The 21,947-nt window shown below is 36.6% G+C and overlaps 2 protein-coding genes and 2 pseudogenes across 8 annotated transcripts; 3 read left to right on the forward strand and 1 right to left on the reverse strand.

The window, feature by feature from the left end:
* Positions 1-1,204, forward strand: LOC122303330 (annotated as a pseudogene).
* Positions 1,205-1,258: 54 nt separating this feature from the next.
* On the reverse strand, positions 1,259-8,212 carry LOC122303329 (annotated as a pseudogene).
* A 1,480-nt stretch (positions 8,213-9,692) lies between these two features.
* Positions 9,693-12,612, forward strand: LOC122303331 (15-cis-zeta-carotene isomerase, chloroplastic). Its single transcript, XM_043115075.1, has 4 exons — positions 9,693-10,340; positions 11,148-11,294; positions 11,403-11,612; positions 12,129-12,612. Exons 1-4 carry the CDS (start codon positions 9,699-9,701, stop codon positions 12,462-12,464), a joined length of 1,335 nt encoding a protein of 444 aa, XP_042971009.1. The 5' UTR covers positions 9,693-9,698; the 3' UTR covers positions 12,465-12,612.
* Positions 12,613-13,934: 1,322 nt separating this feature from the next.
* Positions 13,935-21,396, forward strand: LOC122303333. 7 transcript variants are annotated; one of them, XM_043115078.1, is made up of 5 exons: positions 13,935-14,297; positions 15,919-16,811; positions 16,878-16,999; positions 18,998-19,087; positions 21,021-21,396. In XM_043115078.1, exons 2-5 carry the CDS (start codon positions 16,097-16,099, stop codon positions 21,135-21,137), a joined length of 1,044 nt encoding a protein of 347 aa, XP_042971012.1. In that variant the 5' UTR covers positions 13,935-14,297; positions 15,919-16,096; the 3' UTR covers positions 21,138-21,396. The 7 variants fall into 7 exon arrangements, with proteins under 7 accessions (XP_042971012.1, XP_042971015.1, XP_042971014.1 ...); XM_043115081.1 differs by having other exon boundaries at positions 15,919-16,730; XM_043115079.1 differs by having other exon boundaries at positions 13,939-14,297; positions 19,013-19,087.
* The last annotated feature ends 551 nt before the right edge of the window (positions 21,397-21,947 follow it).

Consider the following 21,947-nt stretch of genomic DNA (forward strand, 5'->3'; position numbering starts at 1 on the left):
ATTAGGTAACTCCCAATGTACTTGCATGTAAGGTTCTCTCCCCTGAAGTTAAAAAACCACACCTCTCTCCACTGAAGTTAAAAAACCACACCCAGCATGTCCGAATTCCCAAATGGCAATCATGATCGCCAAGGCTTCCAGATATTTTTCGAGCACTGGATTCTGGAGCAAAATAAACACCTCCAGGACCTCATATCTGCCTCCAAACTGCACAAACGCTCAAACACTAACACCACCCTTGCTGCTGAATCAACCCAAACTGGGGAGACTCTGGTCCCAGACAACCCTCACTTACGTCCTCTCATTAACGGAGTCATTCTACATTACGAGAAATACCATCAGGCCAAGGCAAGGTATGCCAAGCAAGATGCGGTAGTCATGCTGACACCCCCGTGGACAAGCGCTCTCGAGAATGCATTCATGTGGATAGGAGGGTGGCGACCAAGTATGGCTTTTCAGTTGCTCTACTCCAAGTCCGGGGCTGCAACTCGAGGACCAACCATTGAGTTTCATTCAAGGGTTGAGTATAGGTGATTTGGGCGATCTCTCGCCGAGGCAACTCGTCCAGATTGACAACCTGCAGGAGAGGACCATTAGGGAGGAGAGAAAGATCACGGAGAAAATGGCGAAGCATCAGGAAACGGTAGCGGACCAGTCGATGGTGCAGTTGTCACACTTGGTGACGGAGTTTATGAGGAACGAGGTGGAGGAAGGAAGGAGTACTGGTGGGGGTGGACTTGAGGAGAGAGTTGGGTCTGTTCTGGAGTTGAAGAAGAAGGGCTTGGAGAGGATCTTGCTGAAGGCTGATGATCTACGTCTGAGAACTCTCAAAGCCATTCTTGATGTTTTCACTCCAATCCAGGCTGTCCATTTCTTGATTGCTGCTGCAGAGTTACAACTGAGGTTTCATGACTGGGGCAAGAAGGATGCAAATCAACATGTTACTGGTGGGGGGAACTGATCGCTTGGAATTTTCTAGCAGTAAAGTGAACGTTTTCTTCGGACCAACACATTCCCTGACCAAATTTAAGATTTCGTCATTTAAAGTGTACGTCCGATGACAACACCTAGAAAAAAGAAAAGAAAAACACCTCTTCACCTAGTGATGGAACTGGGGAAAGGTTTTGGCTAGGTGCTGCATGCTTTTCCCACCATCAGTAGTTTCGGTTCTAATCCGAGAGAATGAAATGATATATTTATGGAAGTATATTTGCAAAGTAACGAATCACAGTCCAGGATTAGTGCTGTTCAATCCGTATGAGTGGCAATAGTTTAAAGAACTTTCTGTATATATTAATTGGTTCGGCTGCAAAATCACTATTAGGCAGACGTATTAACAATGGAATAGGAGAGGCCAATTTAAGGACACCGATTTTAAGTATCCTTCTACCTATATATGTACGGTGTGCCTTTTATATGTCCATGTGTGAGCTGAGAGATGATTTGCAACAAGGGCTAAACGGCTCTAAAATATATGTTTGGAAAAAAAGTACGTACAAGATGTCACTGCAAAGGAAACTATCTGCAAAACTGAACTGCAAGCACCGCATGAGACGGTCAATCATCTCTTCTTTTGATCCAGCAGTCAGAAAGATTATAAAGGCTTTCAATTCTCCCGGGTAAAGTCCTCCATACCAAGCATCTTTACCGTTTGGAAGCACTACTGCAGTGACAAGAAACAGGCAAATCAATTTATCGATGCTTATCTATTAGAAAACAAATCTTGGACTCAGGTTAGAAAACACAGCAGATCACAACTTTTCCAAGCCACTAGCGTTTACATCCAATGCCAAATCCATTCAACGACCCATTTATCTTTCACCCCAGAACGTTTTAATGAACTTAAACTAACTCTTCAGTCAATGCCTTTAGGCACCAATTTTCTAAGCATCCCAAGTCGCAACCATGATTTCAAATCTCCCTGAACATGTTTTAGCCTTTTTGCTCTTTTCCTTGTGAAAACTATTAAAACAGATCACATAAGAATGAATCCTCCAAGGGAAGTTGCTTTCAAGCGCATAATAATTTTATCACATAGGCAGCAATAAACATTGAACTAGACCCTTGGGGCGCGTACAATTATAGTTCCCTATAAAAGCAATATAACTTTAATGGGTTTATGCCTTTTTTCTTGTTTTAATTTTAACTATTCGTGTTGAAAATCAATTATTGATAAGTTACGGTCCAGAAGTAAATTCAGCAGCCAATATATTTCAAGGAGCAAAAGGAAAAGAATAATTGCACCCAGAATTAACAACCTTGATCTTAAGAGACCAACAACTAATCGGATAATTTGTAGCACATGAAAAGGTACTTACCATAATCACGGTTCATCCTTCACCGTCTCTGGTTGGATAGTGTTCTCGCGATTATTCCGAATAAAATCAATGATGTCCTCCTTTGATCCATTCCCATCATACTTAACAAATTTGCCACTGGCAGATTTAAAGTACAAAGTTGGGTAACCGTGTACCTCAAAGATATGAGTTGGGATGTCATTTGCAGTTGCATCCTAGACAGTAATAAGATTCAAAAGAAATCACTACCAAAACCAATTAAGGATCTATACGAAGCTAAGTCAGATTTACCAATTTGAAAGTGATAATTAATGCAACAGAAGTCTTTAACATTCTAGTGTTACTTATGCTTTGATTTTAAACTTTAAGTTCATGCTGGATTAGCAAGAAAGGCAAATGGTCTAGACATAAGTCAAGCTACAACATGTAGATTCAATATCTGGTTTTTATTGATTCTTGCTCTGAAACTAAATGTCAGTCCTACATTAACTACTCAAGGTTTTGCTCCAATGCTCTTTCCTTGAGGCCCAGCTTGTCAGCCTTAAAACCCTTCAAACAATAATTACAGTTGCTTTGGTTTTCATCTACTTGGCCTAATTTTCAGTAGTAGTAGTTAGGGGCACAACCTATAGTAGTAGTTACGCACAATTAGGCCATTGAGCTGTCTTTGGAGTTCCTGACCGTGTGGAAAAAGATTCTTACCAGCTTTGCAATGATAACGTCAGCATCATTTTCAAATGAGACTGCAACTTCATCCAAAATTGAAGTCAGTTTCTCACAGTCTCCACACCAAGGTGCATAAAACTCTAGCAGAACTGTGAGCAAAAACCATATTTTTATGCAGGGAAAAGAGTTAGAATGAGCAGCAAAAGAACCGTTGAGGGTGGGAAAGGAGACGACTTGTCTAGATAACAAGAGTTTAGCATTTACTTGCTTATCAGCATCCATTATCTGGTTGCATAACATCATGTCGATTTTTTATATGACTTTAAAGCTCTTACAATGAGATGGTATGTCAGGGGAACTTAACTTTCAATGTCAAACGAGTTTTTGCTCACAACTGCAATCTCAGTCAATATCTGACTATAAAAACTACCTCATATTTGATAAGAGCAATGAGATAATCAGTTGAATACCTCTGATTTTTCAATCATCTAATTACAAAGTTTAAAGCACTAATGCCATGCAAATCCAATAAGATTTATAGCAAGAGAGAACTTTGTTATGATGGCAGAGAATCATGAAAGGCTCATTTCTTTAACTGAAAAAATAGGTGCAGAATGTTAATGGAGGATTTACTGCATGGTCAAAATAGTTATTCATGCCATTCTGATTAAGGGCCCCATTTGTAAGAGCAAGATTGCATAAGAATCGTAAGAAATTCTAGCTGCATGGGCACAAAGAAGATATCACGACTAATAGTGACCAGCACTCCTTTGAGAAATAGAACTTGTCAAAGCGAAAACGAACCAGATACCACTATTATTAGTTGGAAACTCTTCTAGGCCCGATTCATATGTAGAGATCTTAACTTTCCAATCATTTATTATATGTAGGTAGTGGCACTGGGATGGACAGTCTACCTGCTCTTAAGTGGTATTCCCAACCATTCTAGAGGAGTAGTGATGGGCTCCAAGGTGGACTAAGTCTTAAAAACCCCTTATAAATACTAAATGGGCCAATTACAAAGCCAAGAACTAAGAAGATCAGGAAATCAATGCAAGGATTGGTGCAATCCACCTGAGACGAAGCTAGCAGCAAGACTCCAACATCCAAGATGGACTTTAGACTCAGTCCACCTTGGAGCCTATCAAGCAGTTGATTCAGCAACTTCCAGACTTTGTCTATCTTGTGTTCCATCCATTTTAGATTTTTATGAATTTAATAACAACTATCGACAACATGTGTGGACCTGGAATGATTATGCATATATTACCCCTATTTGTGCTGTCTGTTACAATGATCTCATTCCCACTTTTATTATTATTTCCGAAACTTAAAAGTTGTGATCTAACAACTATAGGAAGAAAATATGAATGATGCAACTAATAAAATGGTACTAAAGACGGACCGTTCTTTCCAGAGTTAATAACCAGGTCATGGAGGCTATCAGCAACAATCACCTTCACAGGTTCATTATTAGTTTCGGGAATGGGCTCTGACTTCACAAATGGTTGTAAGTGTCCATCCTGAAGCATAAACACAATGAAACCTCAGAAAGTCAATTCAATTTAAGATTACAGACAAGAAAAAAGCTAAAATAACTATGGTTTATGAGATTAATGAACAAAGATACTTAGATTCATGACAAAAAGTGACAAATTAAATCTGCAATTTGAAAGGAATGCAGCAGCCATTTGAATTGATATCCACAGCGAAAGAAGTGGGAGCCCTACCATATATTCCTTCAACCAAGGTCCAATATGGTCAGGCTCCAAGTTTGATTTGACCATCATTGTTTAATATGAAGATAAGAGGTACCTGTTCATCTTTGAGTCTAAAGTACTGCCCGTCCAGTCCAAATACAAATTAAACATGTCAAAATAGTATGCCCTATAAATTCAAATAAAATTGGGTTGGGTGGAAAAGGTAATTACCTGGAAGGGCCCTTGGCTTGCCTCAATGTCACCAATTAGAAAGCTTATGCCATTCCCTTTGTAGCGCACAGCCAAATCATAGAATTTTGACTTAAAACCATCAACAAGTTCACTACTGAAATTCAAAAACAGCATCGCCTAACCGGACCAAAAAAAAGTATTATCATGCCTATTGTGAAGACAAAAAAAAAAAAAAAAAAAGGCAAAGAAAAGAAGAATCTGTAACAACATAAAACAAAAAACCGTGACAGTGAGTTCGTCCACATAAATGCATTCTTCTAGACCAAAACACAGAAAGAGAAAACAAGGGAGTTTCTAACACTAGACATTCTGACCAAATAAATTAGAGAATAAAATGAATGAAAGGTCATGGCACTTTCGGAAATGGAACCGCCAGATCTTTATGAAATAATGAAATCATTTGTGTTCAAGTAAATGGTATTCAACCAAAATGGTTTCTGATTTGTTTTGATGTAAAATGTTTTTAGAAAAATGTTCTCAGCGTGCTTTCTATTGTTCATACGCAGCTGGTCATTGAGGAAAGCTTAAAAAGTCTGCTTTGTAGTGCACTGATCGGGCAGATATGGTAAAATTTTGTTCTTATGTGAAAAACCTACTCCGGTAGATTATCTCCTATGTTCTTAGATCTGCTGCTGGGGATGATCTTTTGATTTTTTTTTCCTATTACAAAAATGTTTTCTGCATGTATTTCCACGCTGCCCCCCTTCCCCCTCCTTTTATTACCTATTATTTTCCTCTGATAGATTTTCTTCATGCTTTCTTGGTGTTTGGTGTGGTCTTCCATCCGATTGTCCAAAACTCCCCTCTCCATGGGCTGATTGGTCTCAGTTTAATCATATATTTTTCTGGATTGTGTGCAATCATATGGTTTAATCTTGATATTTCACAAATTTCTGACCTTGGCATTAGGACTGTTGAAGAACTTGATAACAAATGGATGGTTAGTTGGGTCCTTGTTGAAAAGAGTCACAGTAGGCACACTGGCTTCTTCAACAAACTTCTCCAAAGCATCCACATGAAAATCCTGAAACATAAAGAGAAAGAAACCAGGCATCATACTTGAAAAAATAACAGAACAAATGCAATAAGATCTATATGATCAGTAGTAGCTTTCCAACGTACCTGGAAATCAACAGAACGCTCATCAAATGGCTTTAGTAATCTCACTGTTGGTTCATTCACTGAAGATTCCCCTCTTGGCAGGAGTTTGGGATCCAACGTGTGACCAAAATCAAAGTCAGAACGCAATTTTTCTGCTAGGGCTGTGAAGTTATCGAATTTCTCCCCAGAGAATTCTGTAAAGATTCCAACCTGTTGAATTGGACAAATAAATTAGTATAAAAAGGTGGGAAGAAAACAGAAGTTGAAAATAAAGCCCAAAAGTACTTACTATGGAGATCTTGTCTTCATCAATAACACTAGTAGCATCTTCCAAAGATTTTATTTCAGCTAAGGAGCAACTTCCTTTTCTAAGTAAGCTACTATACCATCAGCTTCACGAGGCCCTTTGAATTCTTGCAAACTCTTTCCTCCATTTCTTAAAATCTTGAGAGTAGGGATACGCGTGATCTCGTATTCACTCGCAAGTTCCTCGTTTGATTCATGACTTGCATCTACTTTTGCCAGAATGACCGGAGGGTCATGGCTACTCAAAATGGAAGCAGCTTTTTCATACTACACATTCGACAAATTTGAGTTTGAAATAACTATGCCATTCGATTAAGAATGCACTACACATGCATGGCGGAAGACACTAGACAACTCCCTATTCAACCAAATGAGAAGACAAATTAAACTACCTAAGGGGAAAGCTTAATACAAGGGCCACACCTGTCACAGGGAAGGGAAAAGCAGTATTAGACTAAAGAATGAACCAGCCAAACACACAGGAAAATGAAAACTCAAACTTTTGGGGAAGCACAGAGTGCATAGTGTAAACAAGTTGACAACTCCTAGTAAACAAAGTAGTAAGCCAATACACAAACTCAAACTAGGCATGGTTTTAACCATGTTCGAGGAAGTTTTTAATGGGCATCTCATCAAGCATAATCGGTTGAATAGCTATTTATTTGAAAAACAGTGGGATTATAAATGATAATTCATCAATGTAACTTGAACTGGAAAGCTTTACAAGGGCAAAACACAAGGTGACATCGACTTTAATCGCTAAGAATGCCCAGATTGGCCAGGAGCTTAACCCTATATGTTGAGTGAATCAGCCCAAACAACCATTCATCAATCCTATAGAAGTAACTCAGTACGTATATCACTGGCTGTGGGCTGCCTCAAACAGGACTACTATATAAATAGAGGACTACTTACTCACTAGCCGTGGAACAAGTGAATCAGCACTACCATGGTTGCCAATATCAACGTCGGAGGGGCTAAACTCTACTTTAAAACTCAGATTTCGCTTTGATTGAATATTTCTAAGCCTTAATACAACATAATTAATCAACATAGGAAATCTGTCATGTTCTAGCTAAATATACAGCTTCCCAAAAACCAAGCCATCCTCTTCTCGGTAAAGGAACAAAATTATAGTAACATGCATAAAAACCTATAAAATTTAACAACTGAAAATATCATGCAGACGTACCAAAAAACCTAAACTTTCACTAAGCAAACACGCATTCCTTCTTTTCTGTTGAATTTTGAGATAAAATTCCCAACATATCGATTATGTTTGCTAAAAGAAAAATACTTTAAACAAGAATTTTAGTAAGCTTAAAAATTAATGTCGTTTGGTATAACAAGTTTATTTGTAGGTATCACTTGAACACATTTTGTTTTATAAAATCTCTTTCCTACTGTAATAAAATTAATGACCCAGTCGGTGACTCCAGTACTTGGCTGGTTTGAATAGCCGGTTTTAATTTCTCAGTCCCCACACAAGAGGAAACCCAGTATTCAGAACTTTGATAAGGAAAGAAGAAAGCGAAAAACATTAAGTAGATTTACGGGCACACCATGGAGCATAGAACTCAACGACAATGAAATTATGTTTGGAGACAGTTTCAGTGAAGTACGAGTGACCCAACGTGAGCACGTGCTCTCCGGCAAAGACCAATGTAGCATTGCACAGAAAGGGCACCAGCATGCAGAACAAGCAGGCCCAAAACCTAGAATCCATGCTCGCAGCTCTCTGGTATTATAGTCACTGTTGTGTGCTGTGTACGCTCTTTCTCGTGGTACATAGAATACATCAACGAGTAGTCCTTGTGCATGAGATCGGCAAAGTTGATAAGCAGATATAAGCATGGCAGGTGTTGCTGTCACGGACGCTATGCGATTTCCCATCGTACACGCGGTGAAAGCCATTAACAACGTTGTTGAGATTTCGATGGCCAATCTTACGAGGCACTGTCGTTCTGGGTTCTCTAACTTCGTCTTGTATATATATATATATACACACACGTGAATTAAATTTTTTTGAATTACTCTTGTAATTTGATTCACGATCGACAACCAAAGTAAGCACTTTATAGAAACTTTTGGAGGATCTTTAAAGGCTCTATTTTGAACAGAGAAATAACAGTTATATAATAGTGATCGAGTATATACTGTAGAATTACTTTTAAAAAAATAAATAAGTGAGCATTTGCGATATGCCATGTTGCTCATCCCAGTCATAATCCATTATGGAAGTTGAGATGGTACGGCAGATTCTTTTATGCTTTCGGCCAATTCATGATTTATAATTAGACACCAACATTTGATACTATGTATAAAGTTGGACAACAAACACTAAAGCACTAGTGGAGGTTGTGTTCATATCTTCATCAATTTAAGTTTTATCAACTCTATCAGATTAAATATTATAAGATATTATAACATCCATCACTTTCGTAAAAAAATGATTTGTATAATTTTAAAATATATAAGTATGAGTAATGTTATTGTAAGATATTTATACCACACAGTACGTATGTAGTATAAGTTGATTTAGAATATAAATTTTAAAATTTACATCTTACAAATTAAATCTTATTATTTAATTTATGTGACATGACTATATCTGATTAAGTGCATGTTTGAGATTGCGTTGAAAAAAATAACTTATAGTTTTATGATTTATAACTTATGGCTTAAGTAATAAATTCTACTATTAAAAAATTATTCACTATTTAATAACCATATGTTTAAAATATTTTTACACATATTATATTTGTTTATAAATAAAGTAAAAAAGTACTTTCTAAAATAGAAATAAAGATTATTTAATTTTTAAAAAATTATGAAAATATTCTTAAAATTTTTAAATTATAATTATTTTAAAATTGTATAGGTATTTTTTTCATTGATTTTTTTAAAAAAATTAAATTACATTTCAAATTATCAAGAAAAACATGTTTGAGAAAAATACTTGTTATAATTAATAATTTTTTCCAAACGTATTTTTTAATTTAATCTAATTTTTTCCTCGCACAATTTTTAAAGTTATTTAAATATTGTTTAAGATTCAAATCTCACGACTTAAAATTGGACACTATGGTTTTGCTTGATCACTGATATTTTTTAGATGAGAATTTTAAATTTTAAGATTAAATATTAAAATATTATATTTTAATATTATTATTATATTAGAATTTAAAAAAGTTAAGAAAAAATTAAATTATTTATTATATTTTATATAAAAATTTAAAAAAATTATAATAATAAAATAAAAATTTTATATTTGAAATAAAAACTTTTTATAGCCAAACACAACCTATATCTAACCTGACTTTATTTTTCTAGTAGCTTTTAGTCCTAAGATTCGGACAAAATGCGTTGGATATTGATGGGGGTGCCGACTGCCGAGGTCCTAATTCCTAAGCATTTCCTGCTCTCGGTTGCTCCACCGAAAACAATATTAAAAAGCACAGAAAATCCAAAATCCACAGGTGAGAGCGCAACACCCTTCAGATGCTCTTCGCTTTGGGTGTTTTCTCCTATCTACTTTCCTCTTTCACTTCACCACTCCGTAGCAATGGCTACTACTCTTGTCTTCTCAAATCCCTACTCCCCCTTACCTCACCGCCCCTTTGGCAATAAGCGGTCGACCCACCTACTCAGACGGCCTGCCTCTACCCTCAAAACTCTGCTCATACCCTCTTTCAAGGAATCCTTCCATAGTTCACTATTTGCTTCCAATTCCCTCCCATTATTCACCCGGAGGTTTCAGCTGGCCGTCCGAATTTCCACGGGTGATACGGAGACAAAGAAATCTTCCGATGATGATGATGAGTCTTCGCCAGTGTTGTTGATGGGCGAGGACTCCGCCTCGTTCGACTTGGCCCAGCAGAAGATATCTTCTTGGATATATTTCTCTCTTATTCTTGGAGTGGTTCTGTTTGTGCTTGACTTTGTTTGGATTGATAACTCGACTGGCCTCGGCAAGGCCTTCGTCGACGCTGTTTCTGGACTTTCGGGCAGCCATGAGGTGATCTCTTTATCTATTTTGTGGGTGCGGGGAGGGAGTTCTATGGGGATGGCAATTGATGCATTCGTTCAGTTTTCACGTTTACCATCTGTTTGCTTACTGAGAAAAGGTGTGGGAGGGTAACCGTTGATCATCCTTGTGTCACTCGACATGGTCCAACATATCCACCATAAGCTTTGCTACCATCTACGGATTGCTCAATCTTGTAACGACTTTTTTCTTATGTGATAATCGACTTTCAAGAAAGACAATTACATGTGGCAACCTCGTATGATTAAGTGAATAAGCATAATTACAGTTTTTTTATTGGTTAAAAAAAAGAAGAATAATTTGCAGTCAGACGAATCTGATTTTATGTTAAGACAAGCCATGGAACCAAAAAGCTAGGCTAAAACCCACAATACCACCTCCTTTCTTCCCTTAGCTGCCCCTTCTCTACCTCACTCTTCTCTTGTCAGAATCTTCAATTAATTATGGTCAAGACATCTCTCTTCAATGTCCAGGAAGTTCAAGTGTGGAAGCATTTCTTCTTCTCGTTGACGGTGTCCATCAGTCTACTTAGTGAGCGAATGCTAGTGTGGTCATAAGTTTTGCAGGGAGTGCTAAAATTTTCATAAAGCTTGGTTCTTCCCATTGGAAAAAAAATTTGTTTGTCCAACATGTGATGGTACCCAAACATTAAATAAATTAAATAAAAACAATAGCATGACAAATTGTTATTCTCACTCAATTTTCTTTTAGTTTTACAGAGCTCTTGATAAAAACCATTGTATGCTAATGGGCTATGGAACTTTCTATTTTCTGCAGGTTGTGATGTTAACCCTCATTCTCATTTTTGCCATTGTCCACAGTGGCTTGGCTAGTCTCCGAGATGGGGGTGAAAAACTCATAGGAGAACGTGCTTTCCGTGTTCTGTTTGCAGGGACATCTCTACCGTTGGCTGTTAGTACTATTGTGAGTTCTCTATTTGAAGCACAGGAGCTTCTTCCCCAAAGTTAGCTTGATGTGTTGCCTTTTCTTTTGTTTCATTCTTTCCTTATATCATTTTCGGCTTTGATGCAGGTGTATTTTATCAACCACAGATATGATGGACAACAATTATGGCAGCTCCAGAGTGTTCCTGGGCTTCACCAATTCGTGTGGCTCTCTTCTTTTATCTCTTTCTTTTTCCTCTATCCTTCGACCTTTAATTTGTTGGAGGTAGCGGCAGTTGAGAAGCCTAAAATGCATCTTTGGGAGACTGGGATAATGAGAATCACGAGGCACCCACAGGTATAATAATTAAGACCCACCATCTTGCTTTCAATAAGGATGTGTTTACTAAGAATTGACAGACGAAGGGCATTGGGATAAATGCTGGTTTTATCTTTGGTCGTATTGACGGCCTACAATCAACTTCAACCTCTGATCCTACTCCTTCAATTAATAAGTCATTCAACCACTGCTTTCCATATGTTCACAAAATCACTATAAGGTGTTTTGAACAGAAAATATGTGTGATGGTGTTGGACAGAAGTAATTAAATCTGTTTCATTATAGAAGACGCCATTTTCCTTCATTTAGGGTGCTGAGAAAACTGAAATTGTTTTTACATCTCTAATGGACTGCCAACATAACAATACCGGAGACACCATCTCTCTTCATATGTTCCTTTTCTTTTTTGGTGTTCAATGTGGGTCAATAGGCCTCAATGTAAGTTAACACCGCACACGTACACATGAATAGCAAAGCATAGCCGGCCATACGAACATTTTACTAACCAATTTAAGGTTTTGTGTTTATTTTCAGATGGTTGGGCAGGTAGTCTGGTGCCTGGCTCACACTCTTTGGATCGGAAACTCGGTGGTTGTAGCTGCCTCTGTTGGATTGATTGGCCACCATCTATTTGGTGTTTGGAATGGGGATAGGAGGTTAGCTATACGGTATGGTGAGGCTTTCGAATCTGTGAAAAGGCGAACAAGTGTAATTCCATTTGCAGCGATTCTTGAAGGCCGTCAAAAGTTGCCAAAAGAATACTACAAAGAATTTATTCGAGTTCCATATTTGACAATCACAGCATTGACATTAGGTGCATATTTTGCACACCCACTTATGCAGGCAGCCAGTTTCGGTCTTCATTGGTAGGGTATAGATTCATTCATCTGCTGTTGCATCCGATGATACGCCATTTTCGTTTTTGGATTTGTATATAATCGATATACCAAAACACTTGCTTTTGTCCCGTGCACACACTACAAGTTCTACCATTCAGGAATAATGCATTTTTCATGCATGTCTACTTGTTTTTTGGTTGGGGGAGAGAGAGAGAGAGAGAACTTGTTTGAGGATTTAAAGAGAAATATCTGAACGAAAATTCCATAAAGAAAGACAAACATCCAGGACCATAACAAAGAGGACTTGCCTGAGGATTTAACACAAACTATAACTATGAGCTGTCTTAAAATTATTTTAATAACTAATAAAATAACAAAGCCATTTACTTGAAAGCCACAACAAGGAGTGGCTTTTGTATTAGGCATTTCATCAAACGGTCTACACTAGGTGAAGCCGACAATCAACCATTGCCAGAGGCGTTGGAGTCATCATCTGCCAAAAGGATTACCAGTTTGAAGTGCATAAGATAACACAACTTCAGATAAGAGAAGGGGAAAATTATATCAAGAAGAGAATGGGTACCGAAAAGTTGGCAGCGGGTATGGACTTAGGGGAAGGAAAACTATAGGAATTAAGAAGTCAAGGATGATGGACGACGGAAAAATGAGTATGGAATGCGTGGTAGTTTCACTATATAACAGAGTATCTCGATTACTTAAAATTCTTATATTAACAATAACTTTAAACTGATTAAAAAAATGATAAATATGAAATTTATATAAGAAAATTAATTTTTTAATAATGATTTTTTTTTTTAAAAGTATGCTACGCTTGTAAACTCATAACTATATTTAACATTACTTAATAGATGCAGATGGAAGGAAAATTACTCATCAAAAATTTGTATTTTAGAAATATATCATAGTTGTAGCCACATGGCTCAACAATTCATACACAACATTTTGACAGATTTCTAGCGACACATTAATGGAATGATTGGTTTGATCAAAGTAAAAAAATCTAGGTAGTAAAAATGCCAAAATTACAGTTAAGGAATTAAAATGTGTAATTTAATGCTAATTTACCTATAAATTCAAGCTAGTGAATTTTGAAATTATGAAAGTATATATACATTCATATGAGAAATGAATTTGGAACCCAAAGTGTGTCCCGAAAATTTTTATTTATTTATATTTTTACTTAATGATTAAGAAAATATTTTTTTAGTGATGTTGTGAATTATTTTTAAAAATAACATTTAAGAAAATATATATTAAAAAAAAAAAAAAACTTTCTTTGGGTGGATATTTGGGCTACATCCTTCGTTGGATGTAGCACTACCCATATTCACATAGAATTATCATATGAATAACATGTGAGGATGATGTATATACAAATTGACCCCTAACTGTTGTCTCTACCTTAGTCGCTGAATATACACTAATTTATATATTAAATGCACGCAACTAATGTCAGAAGAATTGTGTGGTGAGCAAGAACGCAGGAGCTATCATGTTGGTGAGACATTGGACTAAATTCACTGTAATGTTGTACAGTACCTACGTTGATTACTCTGATGAAAAAGGTATGGACTTTTGGCAAGTAGGATGGGAAAAGGCCAAATAATCTGTAAACGTAGTGAGTGTGCTTTATTAGGTAAATATGCGACACTTTTTGTGTTCTTTGGTGAGCAGGGACCTCCACTGCTCAAGAGTGTGGAGACAGAGAGAGATCCCCATATTTTAGTGAGAGAATCTTGAGGCTGGAAGTTGCTTCAGTTATGATTGATTTTAGTGCTCGATCTCTGGGTATCTGATGCCCATCTCTCCTCCTCCTAAGCTAAGTGCGCGTGTTAAGAGAGAGGTTAGTTTTTCTTTCACTTTCGTTTGTTTCCGTTCTCTACCGACAAATTTCATCCCGTTGATAATGTGTTTTGACTTCATTTCATGATTTCTGGTTCTGGGTTTTGTTCACGACCGTGATCCATTGCTTTGTTGAATTTTTTTAAAGAAATATAATGCGCACTGGCCAATTGCCGCCTGCTTATTTCAATTCTCTAACAATATTGCCTGATTCTCGAGGAATTTGATCCGATGGATTAAATGGTATGCATTTAAAGCTGCAAGTATTGTTTCTGAGAGAAGGGGGGGGGGGGGGGGGGGGGGGGGGGGGGGGGGGGGGGGGGGGTGTTTCACTGGGCCAGTGTTTTCAAGAGTTTGAATCAGGTTTGAGAATCTACCGGCGCAATACTTCAATTCAAAGATATAATTTCAATTTAGAAGATTTTCATATTTCGTTTGGTTCTGAATTTTTTCTACGGTATAAGTGAAATGATACTTCTGACATTCCCATATGAATTAGAGTTTAACAAGCTATGCTTGGTGTTCATCAGAACATTTCGAGTCTCTACATTATTTGATTCAAGACATTAACAATGGCTTACAAGAGGTTTTCTTACGTACATGCCTTCTTAGGTTTGTGTTTAGGTCCTTCCTTCAATGAATAAGATTTTAATGTTGTATTTTGCAGAAATTGACGACAAAGAACAAAATCTTAATTTTTTTATAAGAATAAAATCTTAAAATTAAAAATGAAATCATTACTTCAGACCGTGAAGGCCATTGGTGTTCAATGTTAGAGATGAAATGATTCATAGGCGAACATTCTGTGACTCATTACTTGACATGCTTTTATTATTGGTGAAACTGCCATTAATGCATTTTGAAGTGTTACAGTGATATGGTATAACTTCCTATTTTAAAGAGGTTATGTAGGTAAAATAAGATGATGTGAAGTCCATTGCTTAACATACTTATTCTGGTTAGGTGAGATTTTTTTATGTGGTCAATTTCTTGCATTGTCTAAATCGGGAAACTCATAACTAGGCTCCTAACAAGGATGATCTTGATGTTTATGATTGTTGTACCAAAATAAAAGATTGTAACAATTAAATTGATGAAGAGTGAGAGTTCTGAATTCTAATTCAATTTAGTGGAATAAGTACTTATTTAAAAAAAAAAAATCATTTTAGCAGAATAACACGGTAAATAAAGAAATTTTCACTGACATGAGTTAAAACGGTAGTATTAATTATAATAGGCATAGCCCAAGTACACAAGACTGACATGAGTATTATTCTTGAAATATAATCATCTTTTCTTCTTCTTTTTTTCCAGGGGTGGAGGTTTAGTACATCTTTTGGATGCTTTCACACTTATTCCTAATGATGTATTGTTTTAACACTTCAGTGCATTTACCAAAGTGTTTAATAAAGGTGCTTTAGAGAGTGATGTTCCTCAAGTCACTGTAAAATAAATTTTCGTGTCAAATTTTTACTTACGAAAAAATGAATTTTCATTACATCATATTTCTGAAATAGGAATTTGAAGATAGAACGTTGGATATATTCTTCATGTGTATTCTCTTTCTTTTTTTATTTACCACAGCCTTAAGTTATGCTAAAAGTCTTGGTTTTCTTTCACAGTTGGAACAAAAGTTTTATGTGCTTGTCAGTTCATGGTGCACTGCTAGCCACTTGTTGTCTTCGCCATATAAGCACATTGGCCTCCTGAACTTCAGTTAAGTGAAATTTATTGAAGGCAAATGGTACAATAATCTGAAGTGCAACTTGCTTGTTTGAATCCATAGATTCTTTTAATTCAATGGGAAAGGAAAATGTGTCACATACAATGAAGGATGGAGTCAGCAATGAGGATTGCTCTTCTATCGAGAGTGAAGAATTGGAGTCTCACCCACGTCATAGTTTTGATAAGGAGGCAGGCCTGCCAAGTTGTCGTGTGTGCCAATGTACTGAATCTGACAAAATGGGGGATGCTGTTTTAGGATTTTTGGGCATCTCTCTTCCATCACAAGATGCTAGTAAAAGCTATGGGGAGGTTCAGCCTGATAGAATGGAAGTAATCAAAGATATTGAAAATAAATTTTCTCTAAAAAAGAATGGTGGAAGAGAACGTGGGCTTGTGGAGTTTATTGGCCCGGATGGGGAGGTTTTCATTTGTAATACAGATTTGGAGATGGGTTCATGTCACCACCAAGACACATTGGTAGAGCTTGGCTGTTCTTGCAAAAATGACCTTGCTTTAGTACACTATGCGTGTGCTTTAAAATGGTTTGTTAACCATGGATCTACCGTTTGTGAAATCTGTGGATGTGTTGCAAAAAATATTAGAACTGCAGACTTCAAAAAGGTTGTGGGTTCTTTAAAGGAATTTGAAGCATTGAGAGAAAGGACTGCTAGTGGAGAACCCAGTCCTGCACCATTGCGTACAAATCAAGGTGTAGATCCCGATGCTGTTGCTGCCATCCGAAGGCAACGGCTTAGTGAGATTTCGTTGTGGTTTATTCCACATAATAATGGTAACTATAATAATTCTGCTGCAGTTTCACAGGTTGTTTCTGAACAACCTTTTAATACTGTCTCAGAATATGTTGTCCCTGATGAAAATCCTGCAACCAAGTGGGCCGTGGAAGGTACTGGGATTCTGCTTGCTACAGGACTTCTTACTGTTACTCTTGCATGGCTCATTGCACCTCGTGTTGGGAAGGTACATTCTTCTTCCTAAGCATTGGGAAGGTATGGTAGATTAAGCATTCTTTTAGTGTATTAAGACAGTGCAGACAGGCAACTTTGCATTGGCATGAAAATTCAATTAGTTTGGTTTTTAGCTCATCTTATGTGTAAAGGTATTTAACTCTTTTGGTTTGCACTAGAATACATGCACAAGTATAGGCAACTTGTGCCATTCAAGAAGATCATGACAGATGATGAAAATGATAGGAAATAGACAGAATATCATTCCCCCACCCCTCTCCCCAACGCCCCACTTTTTGATAAAGAAAAGAATAGTTTCTCTGTCTATAACTGTGTATTTGTGCATTATCATGTTAATTCCTAGTCCTGCTGTTGGCCCGGGGTTGCCACATGCTACTGACTTGACAAATCTTGTGCCAACTATCATTTTCTGTCTGATAGTTTACTGTGAATTCGATGTCCTCTCTTTACTCCTCAATTGGCAGAATTTCTTTTAAGTATCAAATGGTATGTTTGATACTTATCAAAAATGGTATGTTTGGCGATTATCTTCAAGACAAAAACATACATTAAGACCACATTTGGTTTTCCTCTCAGGCGCACTAGAATTTACTCTCCAGCCTAGGAGAGATCTAGAGAGAGAGAGAGAGAACATTAGGTGTAAGGAGAAGAAGATGCTTAAACTTTTTTTTTTTTTTCTTCTCCTTAATTTCCCTCCACTTTCTTTTTATATCCAAAAAAGTGAACAATTGTTTGCTCTTCTTTTCTTCAGTATATTTCGTCTTGATAACGTACCAAATGGAGTGTAATATAATTGATTGTATAACCACTTTTATGAAGAAGTCATACCGGATCCATGTCCAGAAGATATGGAATCAATATGTTTACTTGTATAACCAAATGGAGTGTAATACATTTTACTCGCATGCATTTTTTTCAAATTACCTACATGCTTATTGATAAGGAGGAATCCATGTCCAGAAGATATGGAATCAATATGTTTAACATCTGCCCCTAAAACTCAATATGCCTCAAAGGATAAATATGAAGCTCGGATCCCAAGTGTCAGAATCTCACATTGGTGGGGAACTTCATAAGAGCCATGATTTGAAGCTCTAAAGGAATTGTCTAGCATCCAAACCCTATAGAATAAATGGTGAAAAAAATACCCCAAGTGATTAAGGCTGCTCCTATATGTTTCGTTGCTCATCAAACACGTCATTGTGTGTTATTTTGATTTTGCAGTCTTATTTTAACGAAAGAGCATGGTAGGCCCATAAAGAGTGACTCCAATATCTTTTAACCATTTGCAACAAAATAATCTTTTGTGGATATAAGCAAGAGCTCTTTACCCTGCTTCAATAAAGACACTCGCTGCTCGCTTTAGTGTTAACCATTAGCATATGGTCATACTACTGCTAAAGTACCCTGCATGTATGTGTTCATACAAAATGAACCTTTGCATGGTTTTCTTTGGGGAGAATTCTTGCATCAGTTTTGTGAGCTTTTGAGTCTAGAGGAACTAGAATATTAACAACTTTATGAGCTGGATGGCTCCTCCTGGACATCAGTTTTGTGAAGTATATCTCAAGTGCTGGAATGCATGTCTTTCTTGGCTTCATTATGTTTTTTCTGGTTTATTAGTGATGAGCTAATGTCTTAACTTTGTGTGCTTTGATGATTAAGGAGTTGAGGGTGGAATTTATATAATGCAGCATTGGTGCATTTTTGCTTTCCTATGTGTGACCCATGGCAAGAGAACGTGTAAAATAGTCAATGAAACTAGGAATCTGACCATATAGACTGCTAAAAATTTTGATCAGAAGGTACTTATCAAAAAAAACTATTTTGATCAGAAGGTGTTGCTTTCAACTCAAAAGAAAATGCTTCCACATTGGTTTTGAGATTGCTTCTTGTGTTTATCATTTAAATCACCATGTCTTTTTTTTTTTTTTCCTTTTCTTTTTTATGAGTAAGTCACAATGTCTTTATTTTACGCTTTATTTGATAGATTCCACTTGTGCAGAAAACTGCCAGGAGCGGCCTTCATATTCTCCTGGGAGGCATTTGTGCTCTAACAATTGTGGTTTTCTTTCGCTTTGTAAGTGGATTACTATTTGTGAACATTCTTCTCGTCCTCCATTTACTATGATCATTTGCATTTGGTTTAATGTATTGACAGATGTTTGACTTTCTTGATGAGCAATGGGTACTAGAATACATTAGATTATAGAACTCCGATCCTCTATCACTATGGTGCTGTTCAAAGGTGTTAGCCATTTGTTGTTGTTGTTGTTTCTCTTTTTTTTTTTTTTTGTGAGAGACATAAGGATAATACAAGTAAAAAAACAGGATCCTAAGACAGTTATTCTATCTGTTGAATAAAAAAACAATGCCTTACATTCCCTTAATGCGCATTTACAAAACTACATGAAGGTCTTTTGCAAGGAAGAGATTAGATAAGAGTTCTTTTTTAACAGATAGAGTTATCCCATATCTGTTAGTTGTGGTCTTCTTGACTTGGTTCAGCTTTGACAACAGAATTTTGCTAATTCTCTTCAAATCTTTGTTAGAATAGGGTCTACTATAGTTTCAAGCTAGGTTTTGTTGCGAAAACCTTAGATTCCATTCAGTAATATATAAGAGAAACTTATAGTATGCGTGTCTGAATTAGATTTGTTCTTTTTTCTTCTTCTTTTTCAGGTTAAGTGGTTTTACTTTTCCTTGCTGGCATGTTACCATTTCTTCTCAGAAGCCCAAGTTCATATGTGTTTATAATGTAAAGATTAGTGCTTTGGGTTATAAAAGTACATTGTTCACTCTTGGAATTTGCACATTAAAAAATGAAAGCTTGGGTCTTGTTTTGTGTACATTGCATTCACTCGCATGCACATATCAAGTCTACTCATAACATTACTTGGATTAACAATGTGCAAATGAGTAGTACAGCTCCTTCAGCAGAAATTTCAATAACATAAAATTCCAAAGGATTGGGATTATCAAAATCCAAGGCTTTTTCCCCCTTTTATGGGTAGGTAAAATCCTCAAAGTTCATTCCCTTCCTTTTTTTTTAACTTGTATTCCTGCCAACCTTCATCTCTGCTCAAATGATCAGCTTCCTATATTGTAACTGTCTCAACTCAGATTGAGGGAATAAGGCAAATGAGGAAGTGCTGAGTAATTTAGTGGTTGGAAAGAGGGTACAAGTTTCTAAGATAAAATTGTGCAGCAAGATGAAAGCAAGGGACTATTTAAGGAAGGGGTAGAATAGAGGCTTTGTCAAAAAGGCATTGTATTCTGGTCTACAGGAATCAATTTCATTCATTCTGGTCACGCTGCTTTTTGGCTTCCACTTTAAAATAGAGGTTTTGTCTATCCATAATGCTGTTGATTCTTCATACATACACAGATGCGTATACAAAGATAATTTACATAGAATATTACACAAGGCATATGAACGTGCATCCTTTTCACTATTGCTAAAGGATAAAAACTGTGGGCATCTATATAAGGGTATCCATTATTGAACAGGAGGCTTTTTCCATCTGCAGGTGTTTATTATTATTGAGGAAAGAAAACTTATCAAAAAAAAATTATTGAGGGAAAGAGAAGAAGAAATGTAATATATATGATGAGATTTTTGCTCACCTTTGAGATGTAGCCTGAAACTGTAACATAGATTTTTCTTGCTTATACGTATTTATTTATTTATTTTCTTTTTCTTTTTCTTCTCCCCATATACTGTTGATTATAGGTTTTTCTTGCTGGAACTGCCTTTTTGAAGTTATCAAACCTGATTTTAGGACTAATTCAGAGTGGTTTGCATCTGGGTTTGTATATAGCATTCAACAGAAAGCTTGTCTTTTCTCTCTACTCTAAGTTTTATGTACATGGAATCTTCTGTGAGTTCATTGAAACATCTTAGAACAGTGAAACTATTTTCTAATTGAATACCAAGTGGAATATGCAATGGTAGACTTTTTTCTGTCCGTATACTGATCTGGGTCTGATAGTTTTTCGTATGAATTATGCAGTTTGTGCTTACCAGAATCAAGTATGGACCTGCACGCTACTGGGCAATATTGTTCGTCTTTTGGTTTCTTGTCTTTGGTATATGGGCTTCGCGGACTCATGGCACTCATTCAGCATGATTATGTCAGCATAATGTTTATCCACGTCAATCACTTTTTTTAGCCATTGTAGAACTGCATTTTATTTCATAGATGTCTCCAGTGCACGAACAAAAAATGAGTTATTGGTAGACTATTTAAAATGTGTTAGAATGTATAAGCCCATTATTGTAAAGTAGCTCTTTTGTGGGCAATGTTGTTCAGGTGCAACATTTGTGTGTTTGTCAACAGCAGGTCTCTGGCTTTACCCTTGCATGGTAAATATTGAGTTTTTAGAGTTTCTGAGGGACTTCAAGTTGTGTAGGTCACAAACCCGGAACACACTTTTTGACACTTTTTGAGGTTGGAAGTAATGTTGGGAGTTAAACCGAGTACCATTTGCTTCTCATGGGATTTCTGCTGTTTTCTTTTCAATCATAAATGTTTTTTAAATATAGAAGGGCCTTGTATATTTGGGGAAGTCGAACCTATGCTGCCAGAAATGGTATGGCTCCAACCTTTGATCTGATGGTCCTACTCACGAGTATGGATGTTTTTTATGTTCTGTGACCAAAGAGTCCCCAAATGTGTTGATACAGCAAAATCTTTAATACATTGTCTTCTTCGCCTGCCATCTATGTAATGTAAAAATTGTTGAGGTAGAGATTAGTTAGGCTTAGAAGTCTGAACTCCTTAGTTATGTTTGGTACCAGACGTATTACCTGATCTAGGTAAAAGCCTATGTCCAGCATGGGGTTTTTTTTTTTTTTTTATAAATAATAATAATAATAAAAATAAAATGGCCCCAACACGTTCAAGGTCGAAAACTGAACACGCCCCTAGAGCTGCTGC

The sequence above is a fragment of the Carya illinoinensis genome, chromosome 3, assembly GCF_018687715.1.
Source record: "Carya illinoinensis cultivar Pawnee chromosome 3, C.illinoinensisPawnee_v1, whole genome shotgun sequence".
Lineage (NCBI taxonomy): Eukaryota > Viridiplantae > Streptophyta > Magnoliopsida > Fagales > Juglandaceae > Carya > Carya illinoinensis.